Below are 23,056 nucleotides of genomic sequence, written 5' to 3'. Positions count from 1 at the left end.
TGAAGTCCTGGTAAGGATATAGGGTATAACTGGTGGTTCAATGTAAACAGTGGATGTGTTAGAGGTCTCCATCTTGATTGTTAGCTCTCTCGGGTAAATAAAAGGGAAAACCTGAGTGGCCATATGTGAAGTCTTTCCCCCATTGATTGTCTAATTTAAATATCTGTAAGACACGCCATTGCACACTGTTCTCCGAAATCTCACAATAGTGTGCAATCAATTTGCATTCCCATGGAAGACTAAGGAAATTGACTTTTCCCACTTATCAAGACTGTGCTCTAAATATTCTGGAGGAACACAAAGAGCATCTGGTAATAGGCTTAATCACAATGATGTGGTAAATACAAAAATAACAAAATTAAATAAAAAAATAAATAAAAGCAGTCCCTCCCAAATGAACAGTGGTGATTTAGGGTTGAACGGACCATCAAGTCACGGTGTACATTTAACAGAGCTACAGAATGCCCAGTGGTCGGTGTCCACAAAGAGAGAGTTCAGGGAGGAGAGACATTTCAGGTGCAAACTGTTCCAAAAGTCGAAGTTCAGCACAAGGAGGCCGGCTACTAATGCTGGAGCTAAACAAGCACCCAAAGCACCACCCGGAGCACTAAATAACTCCAAGCAGCCATCATTCAAAACTGGCCACTCACAGGCATGATTATAAGTTAACCGTGGCACCCACAGGACTGGGAGCATGCCTTGCACCCGCAGACTCACCAGCAGCACTGAGCAACAGGATTTAGTCCAACTGGATCATATGTGTGTGCAATGTGAAAACTGTAGTGGCTGGTCCAGTGGATAGCGCTCAGACGCAACCCTGACGTTCCTTCGTGTCGCTGCTGATCGATCTCCTTAGAGTTCTCCTCTGTGTAAGACAATCCAACATGAATGACTCACATGTGTTTCAGATAAAAGCAAAATGTTGGAATAGAGGCTTGCAAAAAATGCGTACTAGAATTCCATACTCAGCCGAACTACCTCTGGAGTTTCTGAAGGTACTTCCGCATGGGGGAAGTTGGCGGGGACTAGATCAGTGGAAAGAAGCGAGGGTGACAAAGGTAGGTGACCTCTTTAGGGTCTCAGGACTACTCTTGTTTGAGGACTTTAGAGCTTAGTTTTACCTGCCCCAGGGGCATTTCCTGTTGCACAGAGCACTTATGGCAGCAGTACGAAAATATTGAGATGGGGAGGTACAAAGCCTACAACATCTCAGAGCTGTCAATATATAGCTCTCTCAACAGGCATCATCAAGACAGTCTGCTGCATATACAGAGTGCTACAAACAGATCAACATCGCCCCCTAGACAAATTAAGATCTAGATGGGAAGATGGCCTAGGCATCTCCATCCCTGCTAAAGACTGGGGTCCCGATTCTCAGAACTAACTTAAGACAAAATCCTAAACTTACTACCATTTTCGTATTCACAGAAGGCACTTACTCATTTTGGTATTCACAGAAGACACCTACTCATTTCGGTATTCACAGAAGTTAGTAGTCCTAACTTTAGGACTCCTAAATGCCTTCTGTGAATAACGAAAGTCTTAAAATTAGGATTTTTCTCAGTTTAGGAGTCCTAAAGTTAGGACTCCTAACTTTACTACTACTAAACTGATAAAAATCCTAATTTTAAGGCTTTCGGTAGTCACAGAAGGCATTTAGGAGTCCTAAAGTTAGGAGTACTAACTTTACTACTACTAAATTGAGAAAAATCCTAATTTTAAGACTTTCGGTACTCAAAGAAGGCATTTAGGAGTCCTAAAGTTAGGAGTCCCAACTATGCTACTACTAAACTGAGAAAAATCCTAACTTTAAGACTTTCGGTATTCACAGAATGCATTTAGGAGTCCTAAAGTTAGGACTCCTAACTTCTGTGAATACCGAAATGAGTAAGTGCCTTCTGTGAATACCCAAATGAGTAAGTGCGTTCTGTGAATACCAAAATGGTAGTAAGTTTAGGATTTTGTCTTAAGTTAGTTCTGTGAATCGGGCCCTGGGACAACATATTAGATAGAACGCTGAAGATTTCTAGAAATGCACACTTCAAACTCATTAACTATTATATACTGCATAGATCATAACTGACACCTGAGCGCATAAGCCGCAACTTCCAGATACCTGAAGCAGCGTATCTCAGGTGCAGGGAGGAGAGGGCTCACATCCTTCATATGTTCTGGGCGTTCCCCACACTACATATGTTTTTTTGAAAGGGTTTCTTCAGGTGATCGAGGAGGTCATTGGGAGGGAGGAAGGTACCACCCACCCCTGGTATGGGTGTCGCTCAGCTGAGGAATGCAATGGAAGGGCATTGATTAAATGATATTTGGCAGGAGTTTCATCCTCAGACACACCAATGACTCCATCAAAGTAAGAGGCGCTGTTCTACTCTATTACTGAAGTAGACATCGCAGTGATTATAATAGTTAAATCAGGATACCCACCTTATAAGAAACTGCCATCACAATAGCAATTTAATAAGTCTGCTATTGGAGCAAGAGGGCTTTAAGATAAAGGTACAAACAAATTAAGGATTATTTCTGGATAAATGTTGAAACAGGAAGACCATGACCAAATGAAGCATTTTTTTTTTTAATGAAAATACGTCTTCGTGCTCATGTATCTGGTTAAAATCAACTGCAAACCATTCTAATACTCATACTTATGAACCCATGGGGGCATATTCTGGGACGAACTGCTGATGGTGATGGAGCGTTCTTGATTTTCCTTGAGGCTTCCCCTGTGGAGGCGGCAGAATGCGAAATACATATGAAGGTGTTGTTTGTTCGCATTGGCACTTTGCATTTTTAAATGTCAAGCTTAGTTGTGCCAGGTGAATTAGTGAATCGTAGAATGAACTTACATTAAAATTGTTTGGAAGTGCATATAATTTTATGATATTTTATCCTGCCTGTATTTTTTGTACAACTGATACCTAATCTATTTTAATAAAAATAAAATAAAGAAATACGGTGTAGGGCCAAAATAGGTCATGCAACTCACAGGCTTTCCACGTGCTTTGTTCACAGAGGGCAATCATATAATTAAGTCAATGCTTATTGGACTAACTATGAAGGATTGGTATACTGTTGAAAAGAATTTAGTAGCTTCCACCTTATAAATCAGGTACCACCTCAAACAGCGGTCAATAACTGATCAAAGGGTTGCGACCACAATTACAGTTGCAAACCATTGATACATTTCATTGCGAATCCTAAATAGGAAGGGGGTGGTGCCCCCTTGAGGCATCCTCCTATTTGAGATTCGTAATTGATCACAAAAGACCTTTTGTTAGTTGGAAACAATCTTCCGCCTTGTGAAAGGGTTCTGATACATTGAAAAAAGGTTGCAAACCTTGTGTTATTGAGAATGTATGATTTTGTGCGTCTTTATTTGGGTATCAGGTTTCCTCTCTTTTTAATGAAGACTTTGACATCAGAATATTCCTTTGTGTATCTCTAGCTTCTCTAGGTGTTTTCTTTCAAATCCTTTTTTTGGCTTAGAATGCAAAAGAATCAGTGTTGTATAATTTCCGAGTCTTTTTAATAATTTAGGGCCATATGTAGGTAGTTAAATACCGGTCGGTAACGGCCGAAAATCGGTAATTTTCCCGTTACCGACCGGTATTTAGCCCCTTCTAATGTAGGAGGCAGGTTTTAAGGATTCGGTAATTTACCGATTCCTTATTTTAAGGAATGGGTAAAATAGTGAGGGCCATATGTAGGTGGGCTAATAACGGTCGGTAACGGCCGAAAATCGGTAAATATTCCGTTACCGACCGGTATTTAGCCCTTTGAGATGTAGGAGGCTGGATTGAAGGATTCGGTAATTTACCGATTCGGTATTTTAAGAAATCGGTAAAATACCGAATCGGTAAATTACCGAATCCTTAAATCCTATGTAGGGAGCACTCAAGTGAGTGCATTTTTGGTTTAAGGATTCGTTATTTACCACCAACTACAAGTTGATGGTAAATACCGAATACCTTTTCAAAAGCAATTTTGTGCTTTTTTAAAAGTGCCATGTGGCACACATACATGCCCTTAGGGCATGTATGTGCGCCACATGTGCACACATGCACGATTCAGGGGTGCAACAGGGTGTCAATGTGACACCCTGCCACCCTTGAATATGCTCCCCCTATTACCGATTCGGTATTTACCGAATCGGTAATAGTGAATGGCTTCCCATTCATTCCTATGGGCCTCCAGGCCCATAGGAATTAATGGGAAGGTATGCCTTATTACAGATTCGGTAAATACCGAATCGGTAATAACGAATATTACCGAATCGGTAAAATTTACCGATTTTTTACCTACATTCTATTTACCGATTCTTAAATACCAAATTGGTAAAATTCGGTATTTAAGAATCGGTAAATAGAAATTACCTACATATGGCCCTGAATCCTTAAAAGCTATGTAGGAGGCACTCAAGTGAGTGCATTTTTGCATTCAGGATTCGTTATTTACCACCAACTACAAGTTGGTGGTAAATACCAAATTCCTTTAAAAAAGCAATAATTTGCTTTTTTTAAGGTGCCATGTGGCAGACATACATGCCCTTAGGGCATGTATGTGCGCCACATGTGCACACATGCACGATTCAGGGGTGCAACAGGGTGTCAATGTGACACCCTGCCACCCTTGAATATGCTCCCCCTATTACTGATTCGGTATTTACCGAATCGATAATAGTGAATGGCTTCCCATTCATTCCTATGGGCCTCCAGGCCCATAGGAATGAATGGGAAGGTGATTCCTTTTTACCGAATCGGTATTACCGATTCGGTAATAACGAATATTACCGTTTTGGTATTTTTTACCGAATTTTTAGCTACATATGAAATACCGATTCCTAAATACCGAATCGGTAAAATTCGGTATTTAGGAATCGGTATTTCATATTTACCTACATCGGGCCCTTGGTCTTTTTGATTAATTTGTATTACAATACCACATGTTGTTGACTGAAGCTAATAGAGAGCTATTTTTCACATGGATCTCTCTTGGACAATCGCAAAGAAGGCTCGCAGTCCCTCCAGTATGAAGGAGAATATATCAAATGGACATTTCCTGATGTTCAGTCTAGCTGCTTTTAAGATATTCTTCCCGGGCCCTTGTGAAAATTATTTTCCTTCTCTTGATACAACCTCCTTAAGTAAAGAGGATATTGGCTTCATTCATGCCCGGATACAAACCAGGGCTGTGAAATTATATATATATATATATTCACTGAAAAAACCATAGGTTTCACACATGTTATAGTTAGCTGGACATTTTACTGATAAAAAACCAATGAAATTCCCCCGTTATAGTTACTGTAGGCAACTATAACTCACGCGACCGTAATCCTCTGCTGATGCTAATACTGTATTTAGACACTTATTTGCCCATGTCTTCTTCCATTAAATTTTAGCTATACATATATTACAAATATTTTTTTTTCATAAAGACACATATGTCATCAGCAGAGGATTACGGTCGCGTGAGTTATAGTTGCCTACAGTAACTATAACGGGGGAATTTCATTGGTTTTTTATCAGTAAAATGTCCAGCTACCTATAACATGTGTGAAACCTATGTTTTTTTCAGTGAATTAGCAAGGTTTTTTAAATGCTATTTCCTAACTATAACGTGTGTGAAACCTATGGTTTTTTCAGTGAATTTGTACGGTTTTTTAAATGCTAAGTTACTTTACGCCATTTGTGGCGTGCGCGCCCACTTAACGCAGTTCGTTCCGTGCACGGTTTTTATCAACTTTAATAAGCCCTGTACATTTGGTGGCCTTCGGCCACCAAAAGCACAGGGGGTGAGGTCAATGTGGATAGTGTTTTTTTTATTTCGATTTTATAATTTCATGTTGCCAAAATTACGTTTTTTTTCTCTATTAATAAGCCCTGCACATTTGGTGGCCTGCGGCCACCAAAAGCACAGGGGGTGGGGTAAGTGTGGATAGTGTTTTTTTTATTTTTATTTTTTTACCGTAAGCGCACGGTAAGCGTACGGTAAGCGTACGGTAAGCGTACCCCGCGAAATTGCCGAAAAAAAAATAAAACCGTTTTTGCTCTTGGGGGATGTTTGGGGACTCCCTCAACATGACTATGTGGGAGGGAGTTGTCAAAACAGCCCCGTAACATGTTTTTGGCCATCATGTTTGATAAACAACACTCAGTGCGAGAGACAAAATGGCGGACGCCGCTTCCTGGTTTCGGCCGATTCGAATGCTTACTAAGATCTAAGAGCCAATCAGAATCGCGCTCGCGCACGCCACCGTACGCTTACGGTAAGCGTACGGTAAGCGTGCGGTAAGCGTACCGTAAGCGGGCTCAGATATATATATTGATTTAAAGGCTATTTTCTCAGAATCTACTGAACAGATTTACACCAAACCTACAAAAGGCACTTCCTTGACCTAGGGACTACCTCTCTGCCAAATTTCTAGTAATTCTGTTCAGCCGTTCGGGCTGTAGCTCGTTCTAAAGGTCCTATGGAAAAATGCATGGGAAAAACGCGTTTTGGGACCCCCCTTTTATCTCAGCCCCCGCTTGACGAATCCCCCCGAGACTTTCAGGGTAGGAGCGGAGCGTAGCGCCCCACCTATTTTGAGAAATTCGCGAGGATTCGTCGACCGGCGCCAAAGTTATTCAAAATAGAATGTTGAGGTTTTCCTATGGAAAAGGGGTCCTAACTATAACTACCTACTGGCGACCGCCAGTAGGTAATATATATATATATATATATATATATATATATATATATATATATATATATATATATATATTACCTACTGGCAGTCGCCAGTAGGTAGTTATAGTTAGGACCCAAAACGCGTTTTTCCCATGCATTTTTCCATAGGACCTTTAGAACGAGCTACAGCCCGAACGACTGAACAGAATTACTCAAAATTTGGCAGAGAGGTAGTCCCTAGGTCAAGGAAGTGCCTTTTGTAGGTTTGGTGTAAATCTGTTCAGTAGATTCTGAGAAAATAGCCTTTAAATCAATATATATATCTGAGCCCGCTTACGGTACGCTTACCGTACGCTTACGGTAAGCGTACGGTGGCATGCGCGAGCGCGATTCTGATTGGCTCTTACATCTTAGTAAACATTCGAATCGGCCGAAACCAGGAAGCGGCGGCCACCATTTTGTGTATTTCACTCTGAAAAAAAAGAGTGAAAACAAGGAAAGGGGGCAATGAGGAGAGTTACAGACCCCCTAACATTTGTAAGGGGGTCAAAGAAGGACAGAAAAGTACAAAGAAAACATTTACGTGTACGGTAAGCTTACGGTAAGCGTACGGTAGGAAAAAAAAAATAAAAAAAATGAAAATCAGATTTAAGTGTTTAGATATTAGGGGGCTCTAAAAAGAGCCGTTGTGTTTATGAAATGATTTTTTAGTGGTACCTACAAGTAAGTACCGATGCAGAGTCTAAGGTTCAAGAGGAAGACTCTGTTCCCTTCATCATTGAAGTGCACACCATCTCCTCTATAAATGTCTTGCATGTCATAACGCAAGTTGTTGTGGTAAATGGCACCCATACCATAGTCACGGAGGAAAGAAGAAACAGATTTGTTGACGTGCTTTCTTGCTTTGTCATCGCACTGCGTGCCCACCGTGCGTGCACGGCACTAACTGCGTAAAGTGGGCGCGCGGTGCGCGAAGCGCACCGCGTGCTCACTGTGCGCGCACGGTGCGCGAAGCGCACCGTGCGCGCACGGAACGAACTGCGTTAAGTGGGCGCGCACGCCACGAATGGCGTAAAGTAACTTAGCATTTAAAAAACCGTACAAATTCACTGAAAAAACCATAGGTTTCACACACGTTATAGTTAGGAATTAGCATTTAAAAAACCTTGCAAATTCACTGAAAAAACCATAGGTTTCACACATGTTATAGTTAGCGGAAATTTTACTGATAAAAAACCAATGAAATTCCCCCGTTATAGTTAGTGCAGGCAACTATAACTCACGCGACCGCAATCTTCTGCTGATGACATATGTGTCTTTATGAAAAAAAAATATTTGTAATATATGTATAGCTAAAAATGTATGGAAGAAGACATGGGCAAATAAGTGTCTAAATACAGTATTAGCATCAGCAGAGGATTGCGGTCGCGTGAGTTATAGTTGCCTGCACTAACTATAACGGGGGAATTTCATTGGTTTTTTATCAGTAAAATTTCCGCTAACTATAACATGTGTGAAACCTATGGTTTTTTCAGTGAATATATATATATATATATATATATATATATATATATATTTGAGACTCTCTTGACGAAGTGCTTTCTGCTTGTTTGAAAAGTACCTCTGCCACCCAAAGTGTACCCTAAAGTAATAGTGAAGGCGCTAGGGCAAGGAGTGAAAAAAAATTGTACAACATTAATAACATCATTGTTTGTGGTTCTGCATGTGCTTCGACACATCAGGGAAAAAATGTATAATAGTCATCAATTGTATGACACGAGCTTCTATATTGGAAGGTCTACTGCTCTTTATCATCATTTTCGAGACTCATATGTAATATGGTGGCCATGTGTTAAAACATAATCCAAAATAAATATTGAAATAAGTTTATCAAGTTAAAAATTAGATGTGCTCATACTTTTTGAGCAAAACACTGCTGGACATGACACAACATCTCTCATCTGAAAACAAAGCAGTACTTAAAAATTGCATTGATGAAATTAAAGGCTAGAGCTGCAGAAAAGCCCTCTGTGCTCATGAACTTACCGAGGTTCGGCTGTGAGGCTCATGGTGAAGCGCCAGTCGGAAATCCCGCCATTGACTTGCCGAGCCGCCGGAAACGTCAAACTGCTCCAGGCGGGGAAGCCAGCGGACCTGCTGAAACCACAAGGCAACATTCAGAACCAGATCACTCCAGCGTGATCTTGTTCTGAATTGGACATTGGTCGTCGTTGTGAGTGTGAGGGTGGTGTTGCTGCAGTGGTTGTGGTGCGCATGGCTTCATGTCTCTATATGTTAGGCTTGCATTGAGTTTGCTTAGTTAGCATGAAAGGTTACACATTACCCAAAGAAGTTATTTTTTCAAAGCCAAGAAGTTTCAACCCCCAAATTAAAGGAAGTCATATTGAAAGACTGTGGAAATCAATTTACCCTGAAACAGGTACCCCTTCATCCACCTGGAGTGATGTACCTGGTGACTCACTCAGAGCTTCTAAGTCTAAACTTCCCGTGTAAGTAATCCCACATACCCGAGAAAGCAAATACATTTCTATTTTTGACTATAATTCTCACTGATACTTATGTAAATGATGAAAATGTGACCTTACCCCAAAACATCCTTGAAACTGAAACCTATGGCCACTAGAGATGCATCTTGGGGTGTAAACAGCGGATACACGAGTTGTTGGACATTTTTGTTATGCCTGAGGCTAAAGCTTAATGCGAGGCCCTCTGAATGCTTTTCTGTTTTTTGTCAGGTGCCATCGACAACTGTTTCGAAGTATTAACAAATCATGGAATGAGAAAACAAAGAAGCTGGCAGCATTTGAGGGGCGGGTCAAATACGCTGCTTTATTATTACTGAAGACGGTAATGCTACTTGCAGTTACAGATCTATAAATACATTTTCTGAAAGATTGTGGAGTCCTCAAAAGCACGAGGCCTGACGCATTATGCCTCCTCTGGTCCTCTTGTGAGTGCCATGATTTAAAAAACACATTTCTTGTGCTCTGGGCAGTCTTACAGGACAGGGGATACTAACTGGTGATAATATTGTTTCTTTTCTCAGTTTTGACTCTTGGCATCTTGTTAATCACGTATTCCTTCCAAATCTTACTGAGCTGGCAGATGTTGAATCTGCTTATATGGCGTCCTTGTAACATAAATCATAGATCATCAAAGACATGGCTGGTATTCCTCAAATTTAATGATGACACGTGTATTAAGCCAGTCACTCTTTGGTTAAAATTGCATCTGTTTCCAAGTTCTCCAAGAAATGTAAATCTAGTTTACATGAAGCAAAATCACTGTGTTCAGTGGCATTCACTTTTTCACTTTTGATAACCAGTGAATAGTCTTCCAGCCTAAACTGCTCCTTGTTCAGGCCAGAACTCACAGTTGGTACCAGGGACCTACAGCAAACTTTCAAACCACCATTATCGAATCTGATCCCACAGTTAATAGCACTTGACCCTCATACTCTGCTCATCCCCAAGTTTGAGTTGTGGCACGCAACAAATTTAATAAACTTTTAGGGTTCAGGAGTAGCGTGTTGCATGCCGAAAAGCGCTTCCACGCCTCGTCAGGGGTAGTAAGCACTATATAAATTCAATTACAATTACAACTGTGTGGCATGCTGTGATCGTGAAGACTGATCTTGCTGAAGTGCATCTTTGGGTTGGAAATTAAGGCATGTCCACTTAGGTTACTTCGGATTTCACAGACCAGGGTGTGTTGGTGTCTCCCGTCTAATCACAATGAAGTACTTCAGTCCTTCAGATCTTCGCACTCTGCCCCATTTATCCAACAATCCTCTAAACATCAAAGTGAGGCTTATGTTGTACATGCCTGGGCCAGGAGCCTGACCAGGGTATGGGCCATGAGATACCTGTGTATCTCATGACATCTTCCTTTACTCTCTAGGACTTCCAAGAGATGGCTCCACATACACACACCTGATGCTTTTCTTTGCTGTTCTGGTGTGCTAATCTACTACACTTTCTGGCATCAGTTTGACATAACAAACAATTTATTTGACTGAACCCTGAAAAGCTCACCAGGTCGTCCTTTTGGCAATCGTTTACCTACCTCTTGCTACTGCTATGCTCAGAATTAGAATATTGGAATGTTGAGCGCTCCATTGAAGACAATGGAGTGCTCTGGGCTTCTAATGGCCGGTAGAAGCTTGGAGCATCAACATTCCAATGTTGGTTCACAGTTGTTGCTGTGAATAAAGGCCTCACGGAAACCGAGGGGATTTCAACCCCCTCGGGCTCTGAGGCCATTGTTTTATAAATTCGAACATTCTGCCCTCTAGGGCTTCGGCTCGGGCCTTTAACTCTGGAGCGAGCCTTTAATGGTCAGTAGAGTCCGCTACATCGGGCTCTAAGGCTATAGGAGACCAGCCTGTTCAATATGACAGTTTTTATCAACCATTACAAAGCAAACTGATACCAGATATTTAATGGTCCTGATTACAATGGGTCTGGTAATCACAAGTAGAAGGTTGCGTCGAAACTGGATTAACCAAATGGGGCAGATATGGCACTCGACTCTGGAGTTTACTCCCTCTATTTGCAGCACACATAAACTGCTGCAAATAGCAAGAGCACTTTATGCACGATGCAAGTTTGCACAACTGATAGAGGTTGCAATTCTGAACGAATTGCAAATGGTACCTCTTTTTAGGGTGCACAAACATAATTGGGTGCAAATTGCAAGCCTGGTAATTAGTTCACCCTTCAGTAACACAAACTGGCAACTGCACAATTTGCACTCAATTCTTCCCCGCCCATCAGACCCGTAGAGTTAGGTGGGCCCTTTGTTGTGCCACTGCACAGCAACCAATACTGTGCATGTAGTTGGCGCTCACGCCACCAGAAGGTTTCAGTGTGATTTTCTGGTGTTTTTCCTTTGATGCATTGCATACCCAAAAAAATCTAATGCCATTAGGTGGGGTACTAACTACTGAGGTTAGATGTACACAGTTATACTACTTTTTCAGTTGTAAAGTGTGAATTATGTAAATAGGAACTTCCTACCATCTGTTCTCCAGGGACACAGAAGGGTTGAGGGTGAGGCCAGGCGGAGGTGCCTGCTAGCTAAAAACATTTTGCATCAGGAAATGGTGACACCTGCTTGGTGCCATCAGTTAGAAATGAAACGATTTTCACTCAAAAGATAGTCTACTTGCCCACTGAAAAAGCGGGGAAATCAGACTTACAAGTATTAGTGGAAGTGTAGCTGTGCAGTATTGCCACGGCATGCAGCTAAGCCACTGATTACACAATTAACGTTGGATAATTGACCATGGAGTTGGTCAATGACGCTAAATTTGATCCGCGTCTGAGCCTTTTCCCTTAGCCACGTGTGAGGATGTTGTAGGAGAACAGGGGACAATGTGTAGAGTTACAGACTGATTCCGAGGTCAGTAATGCTGTTAACACATACAAGCCCCAGCACGACCAGGCTCCATCGAGGGATAGAATGGCAGGAGAGGGCCAGACTGACACTTTATGAGCTGCACTTAGAGCAACTTCACTAACTTCATTGCCACTTTCCAATGAATGTGTTAAATGTTGCTAATGTATTACAGAAGAAACTACTTACTGTTTATTATTATTTACATGGCACTGCCCACTAAAGGGTATTATCATTGGATAAGCAGCAATTGCCCAAGTGGGGAGATTTAAAGGCAAATTCATACAATATTCTGCAGGTCACTGGCTGAAGTAAATCAAAGAAGAACTAGTTTACACCCGCTTCAGGGGCCACAGACACAACGAGGTGTAATAGAAAAATCGAAGTGTGTTTTGCACCCAATTAGTTATCAGTGTATTTATTTGACACCACACACACACACGCACACACGGTATAAACTACTCACTTAAGTATCGTTGCATATGCTCACTGTGATCACATAAGTGAAACTCGAACTTTTCTAGCACAAAAAAGTGTAATAAAATATACTCCCTAATTGCACAAAGTGACTGTGCTTCAAGGCACTAGTTTGCTTTGAGAGGAGGAAGGTGTCATTCCTTTCAGGTAATGTCTTATTCACAAGGCCATGTCTAGGTGAATGCTAATTTTGATTGGAGAGAGGTTGGGACCTGTGAAACATTTGGCATTTGTGGCCAAATCTGGTCTAGGATAGGAAAGAATGTGGGGTAAATGGAATACATTTAGAGGAGGCATGTGTACCCCACTGATTGTAAATCCAGTGTCGGGAGGTAATGATCAATAATGAATCCGGTTTGTTCATTGATAAACCTTATTTTGTGAGTCTGATGTGCTATATACATATGTTTCGATGTTATATGATGGAAACTACTATCTTATGGATGTGTCCTGCCGCAAATGTCAATATTGCAAGTCCTATCTTTAATAAAATTGTTTTACCAAAAAAAACCTGGTCCAGGGATGTGTATAATCCATTGTAGAGATGGCCAGGCCTGGCTGTTTGGGTCGATTGTTCCTACTGCAGCAGGACCAAGTCTCATTTGCATATAGCTCTTCTCATTCTTGAGTGGCAGAGTAGGTCAAAATAATGGACTGGCACACTGCTCAGAGTAATTACCAGTGCGGCTCCGATTAATCCAAGCATTTCACCCATCATGTGTTTTTCATTGTAAATGTAAATGTAGTGCATTTATATAGCGCTCCGCACACCCCCGAAAGGGTCTCTCAGGCGCCATGCACATACCGCTGTGGAACCCTTCCTGGCCTTTCCCTGTGAAGTGCCCACTCCTGGGCACCCCCAAGGTGAACCCAGGCATCCTAGCGCTTTTGGGGCCGCTGTGGACCATTGAGAGTACTGCTTAATTTGAGCTGTTGGTTTCTGGTGCTCAGCACTGGCATTTAATTGTCAACACCGGGGCTTACCCCAGTGGTGGCGGTGTCTGTCCAATTTATGGATGAGTACAACAACAGTTGTATATTAATTTAATATACATTAAAAATGGCTAAAAACCTACCGCCCAAGCCAATCTTATACCTTTGGGGACCTGGAATAGTCTGAATTGTCACACATGCAGGAGTGCAATGCTTTGTAGTCGTGTTAGTTCTGTCATTGGTGGTGCTAGCGGGAGCGATGGGTAGTGCAAGTTGCAGTGGGCTCCTGATGAGGGCTCTGGCACGTATTTTTTATTTTATTTTCCAAACTAAGCAATGGTTGAGGGACAGCCTATGTGCTGTGGGTAGGCCCAGTCATGAGTCCCTTGCTCACCATGCCACTGAACTCAAGCTAAACCTAACCAATAGGGCCCAAACGGCCGATACTGGTCTGGCGTTGCTTGTGTTTCTGGTTCAGCCTGGACTGGTTATACTGGAGCAGAACCACGTCTGGTTTGCATACGGCTCTTTTCTGTTTTGAGTGGCATAGTAAAAAAAAATGGACTTGAATACAGTCCTGAGAAATTACCAGGGACTCCGAATAATTCAAACTTTTCACCCATCACGTTTTAGGTTTTCCCACGATTTCAGCAATAGCTAATAATAATAACAATGACAATAATAATGATAATATTATATCCTGTTGAAAAAGGGTGGAATACACTTCAACCATCTTGGAAAGGATGAAATAGACTGCAAGAGCTTTTCCAGTCGGAAGGATCTCACCTAGACCCACCTATCTAACTGGGAGAAAATGGTAACCCCAGACAACATAATTCAATCTAAATATACTGTGCAGAAATCAGTTAGGACCAATAACAGCAGCTATCAAGAAATATAGGAATTTAATATTTAGAATAATCAATAATTATGATAGAAAAGTTTGGAACTAGAGATACCAGCTGCACTTCACACTTTCACGGTCTTACGCAATAATATTTAATTTGGTTCTTTAGGAAAGTGCTAAACCCTTTCCCCCAGCCGCAATGACATCACAGAATGTGACCTCACACCATCCTTAAAAAAAACAGTATTCATAGACTGAAAAGTAGTCCACAAGGCATACAACCTTCAATGTAGGCCTCACTATCAACAAATTGCACTTTCCTGGAATGCAGTTTTATTGCCCATGCAGCTGGCTACGGAGGTTGACGTTTCCACCGTGTTATCTGACGTCGAGTGGCAAGAGATCAGAGTCGTTCAAGGAGTTAAACGCTCATCGCTGACATCTGCATTTACCTCCAAATTACGCTTTCAAACTATGGGGCATATCAGCAACATCCGGCGCTAATTATCACTAAGCGCACTTAGCGCTAGGATAATTATCGCCGGCTAATGTGGATTTTTATCGCTGAGATAGCGTGCTATTAGCAACGCTTATCTCAAAAGCGATAACTGCCAAACGTGAGATTATCGCTGGAAACCCAGCGATAATCTCACGAAGATTGGCGTTAGCTTGATGATAGGGCCTCACATACTTAGCCATGATATCCACCTTCCATAGGATATCATGGCTAAGTCAGTCCTGAAGCAGGTGTAAGGAAAGTAGCGATAACAGGGGTTATCGCTACTTTTCTTGCCGCTATGCTTCATAGCGTGGGGCTTGATGAAAGGAGAAATGTCGCTTAGCGACATTTCTCCAGTCATGTCAGGTCAGGAACGCCCACTTTGCATCTCATTAGAGATGCAAAGCTGGGCGTTAAGAATCCGGGCGCTAATGCAAGGTTTCACGCGATAGCGTGACCTTGTTGATTAGGCGATAAAATTATCGCCGCTTTTCGCCCGAAAACAGACACAAAAGCGGCGGTAATTTTATATCGCCTCGTTGCTGATATGCCCCCAATTTATTTAGTTACAATAAATCGGATAATAGAAGCACCTGTTATTAACAACACAAATGCGGCGTGAAGTTAATATCATTATTCCATCCATATTTTCAGTCACACTGACTGTGGTGCACTAACATGACATGGTACACCTTCACATCTTAAGATGACAAAAAGCCATTTCATCATGTCGTCTGAAGATGTCTATAGCCAACTCGTCAGCTTTTTGTCAATCTTGTAACATAGCAAGTACTTGTCCAATTACTTTGTAATGTTGATGTACATGTGCTAAGGGCGGCCCATACAAGAAATACAATTTGGCAAGGTTTGGATTGAAAAATTGGAAATATATTCAGAATAAATATAAAGGTTGTATATTTAAAGTAGAAATAGGGAAGTGAAACTGATTGAATCGTTCCCAAGGGAAATGTACGCTCTTAACATCTGAAGATACCGCAAATAACATTGCACATTTTTCAGATGCCGTTATGTGGGTAAATGCAAAGGCTTTCAGTGGAAGTGAACGGGTCCAAAATTATCACTATGCCTATTTTAAAAAGTGAACTCGCATGCAGGCTTCCTGTTTTGCACTCTCCCTTTTATTACTGTAAACACCCACTGGTGGTAGGGCAGCAGGCAGGCTGCTTCTTCTATCAAATAAACTGTATCTTGGCTGGGACTGTGGTGGTGTACAACATGACATTAAATCACAGTTAGGTAATGAATGAAATGTCTCTCATTATATAAGGTGCTTCATTTTAGCACTTTTTCTTTCTTTCTGCTGCTGCTGCTTCTTTCTATTCACACTCTCATCTATTTTCCTATTATGGGCCTAGTTAATAGTTGTATGTTACTTAGGCCATTTTACCGCATGGTAAATTTGCATGCAAATTTACCGTTACCATGCGGTAAAATTGCCCCATTACCGTGCAATTATAAGTGAAACCTCATAGAATGGGACTTATCATATGAGACCACTGTTTCCAGCCATAAAACCACACGGGCTTTTCCGTTCAATGGGGTTTTTCCACATAGATTTACCAATTGCTCTGAGCAGGTGGAAAATGTATGCAGGGGCAGGTGCGTGTGGGTGGAGCTGAGGGAAGAGAGTATGTGAGGGCAGAGGAAGATGTTTCTGAGTACGGAGTATGGATATTTCCGAGTACAAATTCCTAGACTTGGGACCTTACTTATGCACAGAGTTCAATCAGAGAACGGGGAGGATGGGCAGGTTGGAGAGGAATCTGTGGGTAGATAGCCTCTACCAGAAACAGTGTTACCGAAGGTAAGTAACTTGTTCTTCTGATAGAGTATTCTAGCCGCAGATTCCGCGGTTTTTGAATGGATACCAAAGCAATACCTATTCGGAGGTGGGTCTGTGAATGGACTCGAACCAGACTGTCCTGCAACATCGAGGGGGCAAAATGCCCTTCCCAGCAAACCTGTCTGGCCAGGCAATAATTCTTCACGGAGGGATGCCCATATAGCTACCTGGGGAATGTCTAGGACAGGGACTCTACATGTCAAAGCAGTGGTAGCAGCTTTGGCTGTGGCAGAATGAACACGCAGTCCTCCAGCACACTGCTTTTTGGCTAGTATGTAGCTGATGTTAATGCAGAGCACGATCTAGAGGGATGCTTCTCTTCTGCACTGCCTTGCCTTTTTCGCTCCAGAGAACCCCACAAAGAGATCGTACACCCAATGGACTTTTGTATGATCTCTGTAAAAGCTAAGCGCTGTCTTGTGCTCCAAGCGATGGAGTATCGCCTGCTCCTCCTTAGAGGGGTGAGGCGGAGCATGAAATGCCTGCGGGGCGATTGTTCGGCTGACGTGGAACGGTGTGACAACTTTAGGTAGAAAAGATGCCCAAATCTGCAGAAATAGTTTGTCTGGTGAGAAGGTGGCATATGGTGGATTAACATAAAGAGCCTGAGGCTCACTGACAGACTGTGCTGAGTTGGTCGAGACGAGGAACACCATCTTGATAGTATGGAGCCATAAATGACAGCTGTGAAGTAGCTCGAATGGAGTGCACATCAGATAAGTCAGAACTAGATTACGGGCTCATTGGGGCTTAACAAAAGGAGAAGGGAGAAACTTGTTGTGGCCCTTTCAATAATCGCATACACAACCAGTGACTTAAACAACAAGGGCTGATGTGGCAACAGTAAGAAGACAGAACAGGCCAAAAGATAACCCTTAACTGTGCCCAAAGCCTTGCCGGGCAAGAGACAGAACACAAATAAAGTACGATAACTTGGCCTGGAGGGTGTCAATCTGCATGTGCTGTACCAAGCCACTAGCTTGTCCCAACAGTTTTCATTGAGATACGCCTGGTGGCCAAGATGACACCAACCACTTCCAGAGGAAGGTTGACGGTGTTCAGCTCTTTCCACTCAATCTCCATGCATGAAGGTGGAGATTGCGAAGGATGCAAAGGCCTGGGTGCAGCAACAGCTTGTCCTCCCAGAGGGGAAGTCTGATCGGAGGACATATGCTCAAGCCCAGGAGGTCTAGATACCATACACTCCTAGCCCAATCTGGAGCCACTGGGATGACTTGGGCTTGGTCTGTTCTGATCTTCTTAAGAACTCGAAGCAGGAGAGGTTGCAGCGGAAAGGCATACAGTAGTCTTGAGTTCCACTCGAGGCAGAACATGTGTCTGAGCAAGCGGCGCATTGCAAACTTTAACACACAGAAGCACTGACACTGCACATTCTCGGCAGTGGAAAAAAGATCAAGCCAAGGTTCTCCCCATTTGTGGAAGAGACCTTACACCACCTCTGGGTGTATCTGTTATTATGATCCAACAGGTGTCGATGGCTGAACTTGTTCTACCTGGAATTCAATGATCCTGTCAAGTGCTTCACCATAAGAAAAATTCCTTGGCGGTCCAGCCATTTCTAGACATGCAAGGACTTCTGGCACAGGATCCGTGACTCCACCCCACCCTGTTTGTTGCAGTTCTACATGGGGGTGGTGTTGTCCATAAGCACCTGTATCAGGCTTCCCTTGATGGATGGAAGGAAGGCTTTCAATGCCAAGTGGATGGCCCTTAGCTCCAAAAGGTTGATGTAGAGCTGAGACTCCGCCAGAAACCAGAGGCTTCTGATCTCCACCTCTCCCAGATGGCCGCCCCAACCCTGAAGAGATGCATCGGTCACCATTGTCAGCGCTAGGCGGAGAAGGGATAGGGGCCTGCCACAGACCCAATTGCAGTCCAGTAACCACTACTGCAGATCTTTTGCAGTCTCCTCTGAGATCTGAACATTGTTGGAGAGGTTTCCCTTGATGTTGGGTCTACTGGGACTTCCAATCACATTGCAGAGACTGCGTATACCACCTGACAAGCTCGGCCACCAGGATGCAGGAGTCCATCAGTCCCAGCAGCCTCAGAGTTGACGTCATTGAAATTCAGGCCAGAGACAGGAAGATAAGGATCATAGACTATATGTCTTGGACTCTCTTTCCCTGGGGGAAAGACATAAAACCAAACCATGTCCAGAATCGCTCAGATGAAGGGGAACATCTGAGAAGGAGTTACGTGTGACTTTGGCACGTTTATAGTGAACCCCAAAGATAACCGGAGGTTCGCCGTAGCCTGGAGGTGGTTAAGGACTACCTGGGGTGAGCCCACCTTCAACAGTCAGTCGACAAGGTAGGGGAAGACTGGCACTCCTGATCTCCAAAGGTGGGCTGCCACCACCACTATCACTTTCGTGAACACATGAGTGGCACTGGTAAGACCAAATGATAGCACAGTGACCTGAAAATGTTCCTCTCCCACCCCAAGACGCAGGTGGGGCAGATGTTCCTGGCACAACGGGAATCTTGAAAATAGCATCTTGCAGGTCCAACCCTACCATCCAGTCATTAGGGTCCAGGGCAGATAAGATCTGGGTTAAGGTGAACATTTTTAATTTCTCCTTCTGGAGGAAGGCATAGAGAGGGTGTGCATATCTAGAATAGGCAGAAGACCTTTGCTCTTCTTGGGCACAAGAAAGTATGAGGAATAATGACTACACCCTACTTCTGGCACTGGTACTCTCTCAACAGCTATTTGGTCAAAAAGATTGCGCTCTCTGCCGCAAAATGGAGAGATGGTCCTCCGCCAGTCTCAGGTTGTGCCATAACCAGCTGTGGGATTGGCTCTGAAGTCGGCCAAATCTGGGAGCGAGATCGCGAGGAGTGGTGCCATCCCGGCGCTTGCTTGCGAGTGGTGCGAAGTTTATACGCATTCCTGAGGACTTGGAGCACAACGAAGACTGACCTATGGAGCGGCTCCATTGACTACGGGAACGGGACTAAGGGCGGGCCTTGGAGGTGGAACAGTCCTGATATGGAGTCATCTTATGTACAGAGATGCAAAGTTTTGCCTCCCATTCCATGAAGGCCTTCGGGTTCATCGTTGAGCCGTCACCGTAGGCCTTGGAGATGTGGCACAGCCCCAGGGGGATCTGTCAAAGATATTTGTTTGCAACAGTCTCTACAGGGCTTAAAACCTGTTGTTTCAGGAGGTGACATCTCTTGCCCAGTGTAGAACTATGTGAAAATATCGAGGTATGTGTCTTAGCGAGATGAGAGGAAGCTTCAGATCGGGTGGTGGTGCATGAAGAAAGAAACTGACACAGGAGTGGCACCTATATGCCCCGTGACATTACTGGAGCGAATCAACGTCAATGCAGAGCCACGTGGCGCACAGAGGTACTGCTGAAAGGTTTCCAGCCTGCCATCAAATTAGCACTTTTCAGTAATGTTTTTGTAACTGGCAAGTAAAGGGTGATTATTCTCCCGCTCTTTAGTAAATATTTATATTCCATACCTGTCTGAACCAATAGCTGCTTATAAGTGATTATTTTACTTAAATGTGAGCCTTAGCCAATCTCAAACTCACAACTGGTGCAACCAACACACGCAATCACATGTTACTTTGTCCTAACCACGTGATTCACATCATTCTCAGTGATCATGATCCACACTATGTAAACGTTTTTGATTGAGACGTTGGTGCTGTCAAATAAACAAAATAAATAAAATAAAATATATACATACACGTAATATTCCGAACAAGACAGTGATGCCGCCATTAGAAGTGGAAGAACTGACTTGGAGTTGTGTTTCATCTCAAAATTGTAAATTCTTGTGCTTTCTTGACTTTTGGAGATTTGAACATTAATTCAGACTCAAATGTGTGCAAATCCTGTTGTTTAAATAATTAAATGCTTATGAGAAGCTAACGCTTGAACTCAGCGTGAGAATGCCTCTTTGGCTAAACATCTGGACCCATAGATGTGCCACTCCGATAAGCACTCAATTTCCCAACACATTATACTTTACAGTTACATCCAGTGTCAAGCTAAGTATAGACAAAAATGCCTAATTAATATCACCCTAGTCCTCTAGAGATTACAAGGTCAAATGAGAAAATAATGCATGTCTTTCGGGTAACTTTCAACCACTTCAAAACAAAGAATGTATGTTTAAATGTCAGTGAAGAAATTCAGGGCCATATTATCAAAGAACGGCGATAACATTATCGCCAATTTAGCGGCAGGAAACTGCCACTAAAGCGGCGATAATGGGCTTGATAATATGCCCTTGTGAATTCCCATAGAAGCCCAGGTTAGGTTCTGGCTTCTATGGGAATTCACAAGGGCATATTATCAAGCCCATTATCGCCGCTTTAGCGGCAGTTTCCTGCCGCTAAAGCGAAGATAATGTTATCGCCATTTCTTAATAATATGGCCCTCAGTGTCAAATCACGCTCAGATAACCTTGCATCATTTATGACAGAAACTTCACAAAATCCTTTCGGTATTTTTGGAATCAGGAAAGAGAAGCAAAAAAGCAGGTGTCACGTGCAGATAATATTCATATATTTTTGGTACCGTTGAAACAATGTAACTCTGTAAACTGTTTCCGAAAATTAAGTGACTCATACAAAAACGTTTAAAGTATAAGATATACATGCTAAATACAAAGAAAAGAGAGGAAGAAAGAAACGACGAACAAAACGAAGGAAAGAGTTAATAGAAAAAGAAAGAAAACAGGAAAGAAGCAAAAAAAGAAAGTAGGAAATGGAAGAAACGGGATGAAAGGAAGAAGGAAAAAATACACAAACAATGGGCCATATCATCAAGGAATGGCGATAACATTATTGCCGTTTTAGCAGCAGGAAACTGCCGCTAAAGCGGCGATAATGGGCTTGATATTATGCCCTTGTAAATTCCCATAGAAGCCCAGATTCTGGTGTAAACCTGGGCTTCTATGGGAATTCACAAGGGCATATTATCAAGCCCATTATCACCGCTTTAGGGGCAGTTTCCTGCCGCTAAAGTGGCGATAATGTTATCGCCGTTCCTTGATAATATGGCCCAATAACATTCTAATCGTCAACAGAAAAGCTCTTAAGTGCAGGGCTTTACGTGAGATAAAAAACTGGATGTCTCTCAAAGGGCCGTGACCGATGTAATTAGGGCGTGTCTTAAAATGTAAGCTTAAAATCTGTACTCAGCATAGTGTGCAGTCTGACTGGTAATTTGCTGCTTCTGTCATTCCATCTCAATATATAATACAACAAATACAATTACTCCTGCAAAAAGCCAGGGCTGTTGTCTTTGCCAATGGTTGTTACTTGCATAAGACAAATAAGCAAAAACCTCGCTGTATAAGAATATTGAACATGCTTTAGTTCCTAAAGGATGAGACTGTGAAAGGACTATAAGGAGTCTCGTTTAAGTTACATCAAAGGCTGTGATGAAGGGTGGTACTTCTGCAGGGTTAAGATTTATTTTCCCATCCTGAAGGTGAGGGCAAAATGGAGAGCCCGCTAGGGACCTGTCTCAGAACCTGCTTTTTAGAACTGCCTGCGCTGGGCACCGCCAGGACCCGGCCCACTTAAAGAAAGTGGATGCCCCAATAATGGTTCCAGAATATTTCACCCGGAAATTTCGCCTGCTGGAAGCAGCTGAAATATCTGGATTAAATACTGGGTGAAAATGGGGAATAACTACTGGTTTATAATGTGGCATGAAACGTTCTGTGTCAGCGTAAACTGATGATATATTTCCTATCATTTAACACAGTGAACATACCAAATAGTACATGCCTACGTGCTATTTTTGATCCGTTCCTGAATTAAATCATTGTGCATGAAAAAGTCAAGGGGCACGGACAGGTGATGGGGGCTGGGGGAGGTGTGGGGAGGTTGTGTGAACAGTCCAGCGCTTGCTGCGGCTTCTCTCACACAGTGTTTTTACACGTTTCGGATGAGAGTGTGTTCATCCTCCAAAGGGAAGAGAGTCCTTTAAGAAAGAGCCGCTCGCATTTAACCCGGCTCCACCTTTGAACTTGAGCGGAGGTCGCGCGCACGTCAGTGTTCCCAGCTGTCTCGCGCTCTCTCCGCCTAGTGGCAGGCCCTTCGCCCTTTCCATTCTGTGCGGTATTGATCTGCTGGCACCAAAGGGCTGGATAATTAGCCAGGAATTAGGGTTTCTATTACAGCCAGGAGACTGCCCCGGCTGATTTATCACCTGAATAATTTACTGTGATTGAAAGGAAATTAAAATGAACTCCATTTGACAACTGTGTGCCTTTATGGGTTCCACTGAAGATTCACAAGCGAAATTAACAGCCTGGTGGTTCTTAATAGGCTGCTG

General features: G+C 42.8%; 1 protein-coding gene across 3 annotated transcripts in view; it reads right to left on the bottom strand.

The window, feature by feature from the left end:
- Positions 1 to 23,056, bottom strand: part of PAX5 (paired box 5) — a 521,765-nt gene that overhangs the window by 196,985 nt on the left and 301,724 nt on the right. For 2 of the 3 annotated variants that reach the window (XM_085641098.1, XM_085641100.1), the window contains exon 7: positions 8,731 to 8,838. The exons of the other annotated variant lie outside the window; for it this stretch is intronic. In XM_085641098.1, coding sequence (XP_085497224.1) covers positions 8,731 to 8,838 — 108 coding nt within the window. The remainder of the gene's footprint in view (positions 1 to 8,730; positions 8,839 to 23,056) is intronic. 3 annotated transcript variants of the gene reach the window in all.

This window comes from Triturus cristatus, chromosome 2_2 (assembly GCF_964204655.1).
Source record: "Triturus cristatus chromosome 2_2, aTriCri1.1, whole genome shotgun sequence".
Taxonomy (NCBI): Eukaryota; Metazoa; Chordata; class Amphibia; order Caudata; family Salamandridae; genus Triturus; species Triturus cristatus.
This window is presented reverse-complemented; position numbering and strand designations above follow the sequence as displayed.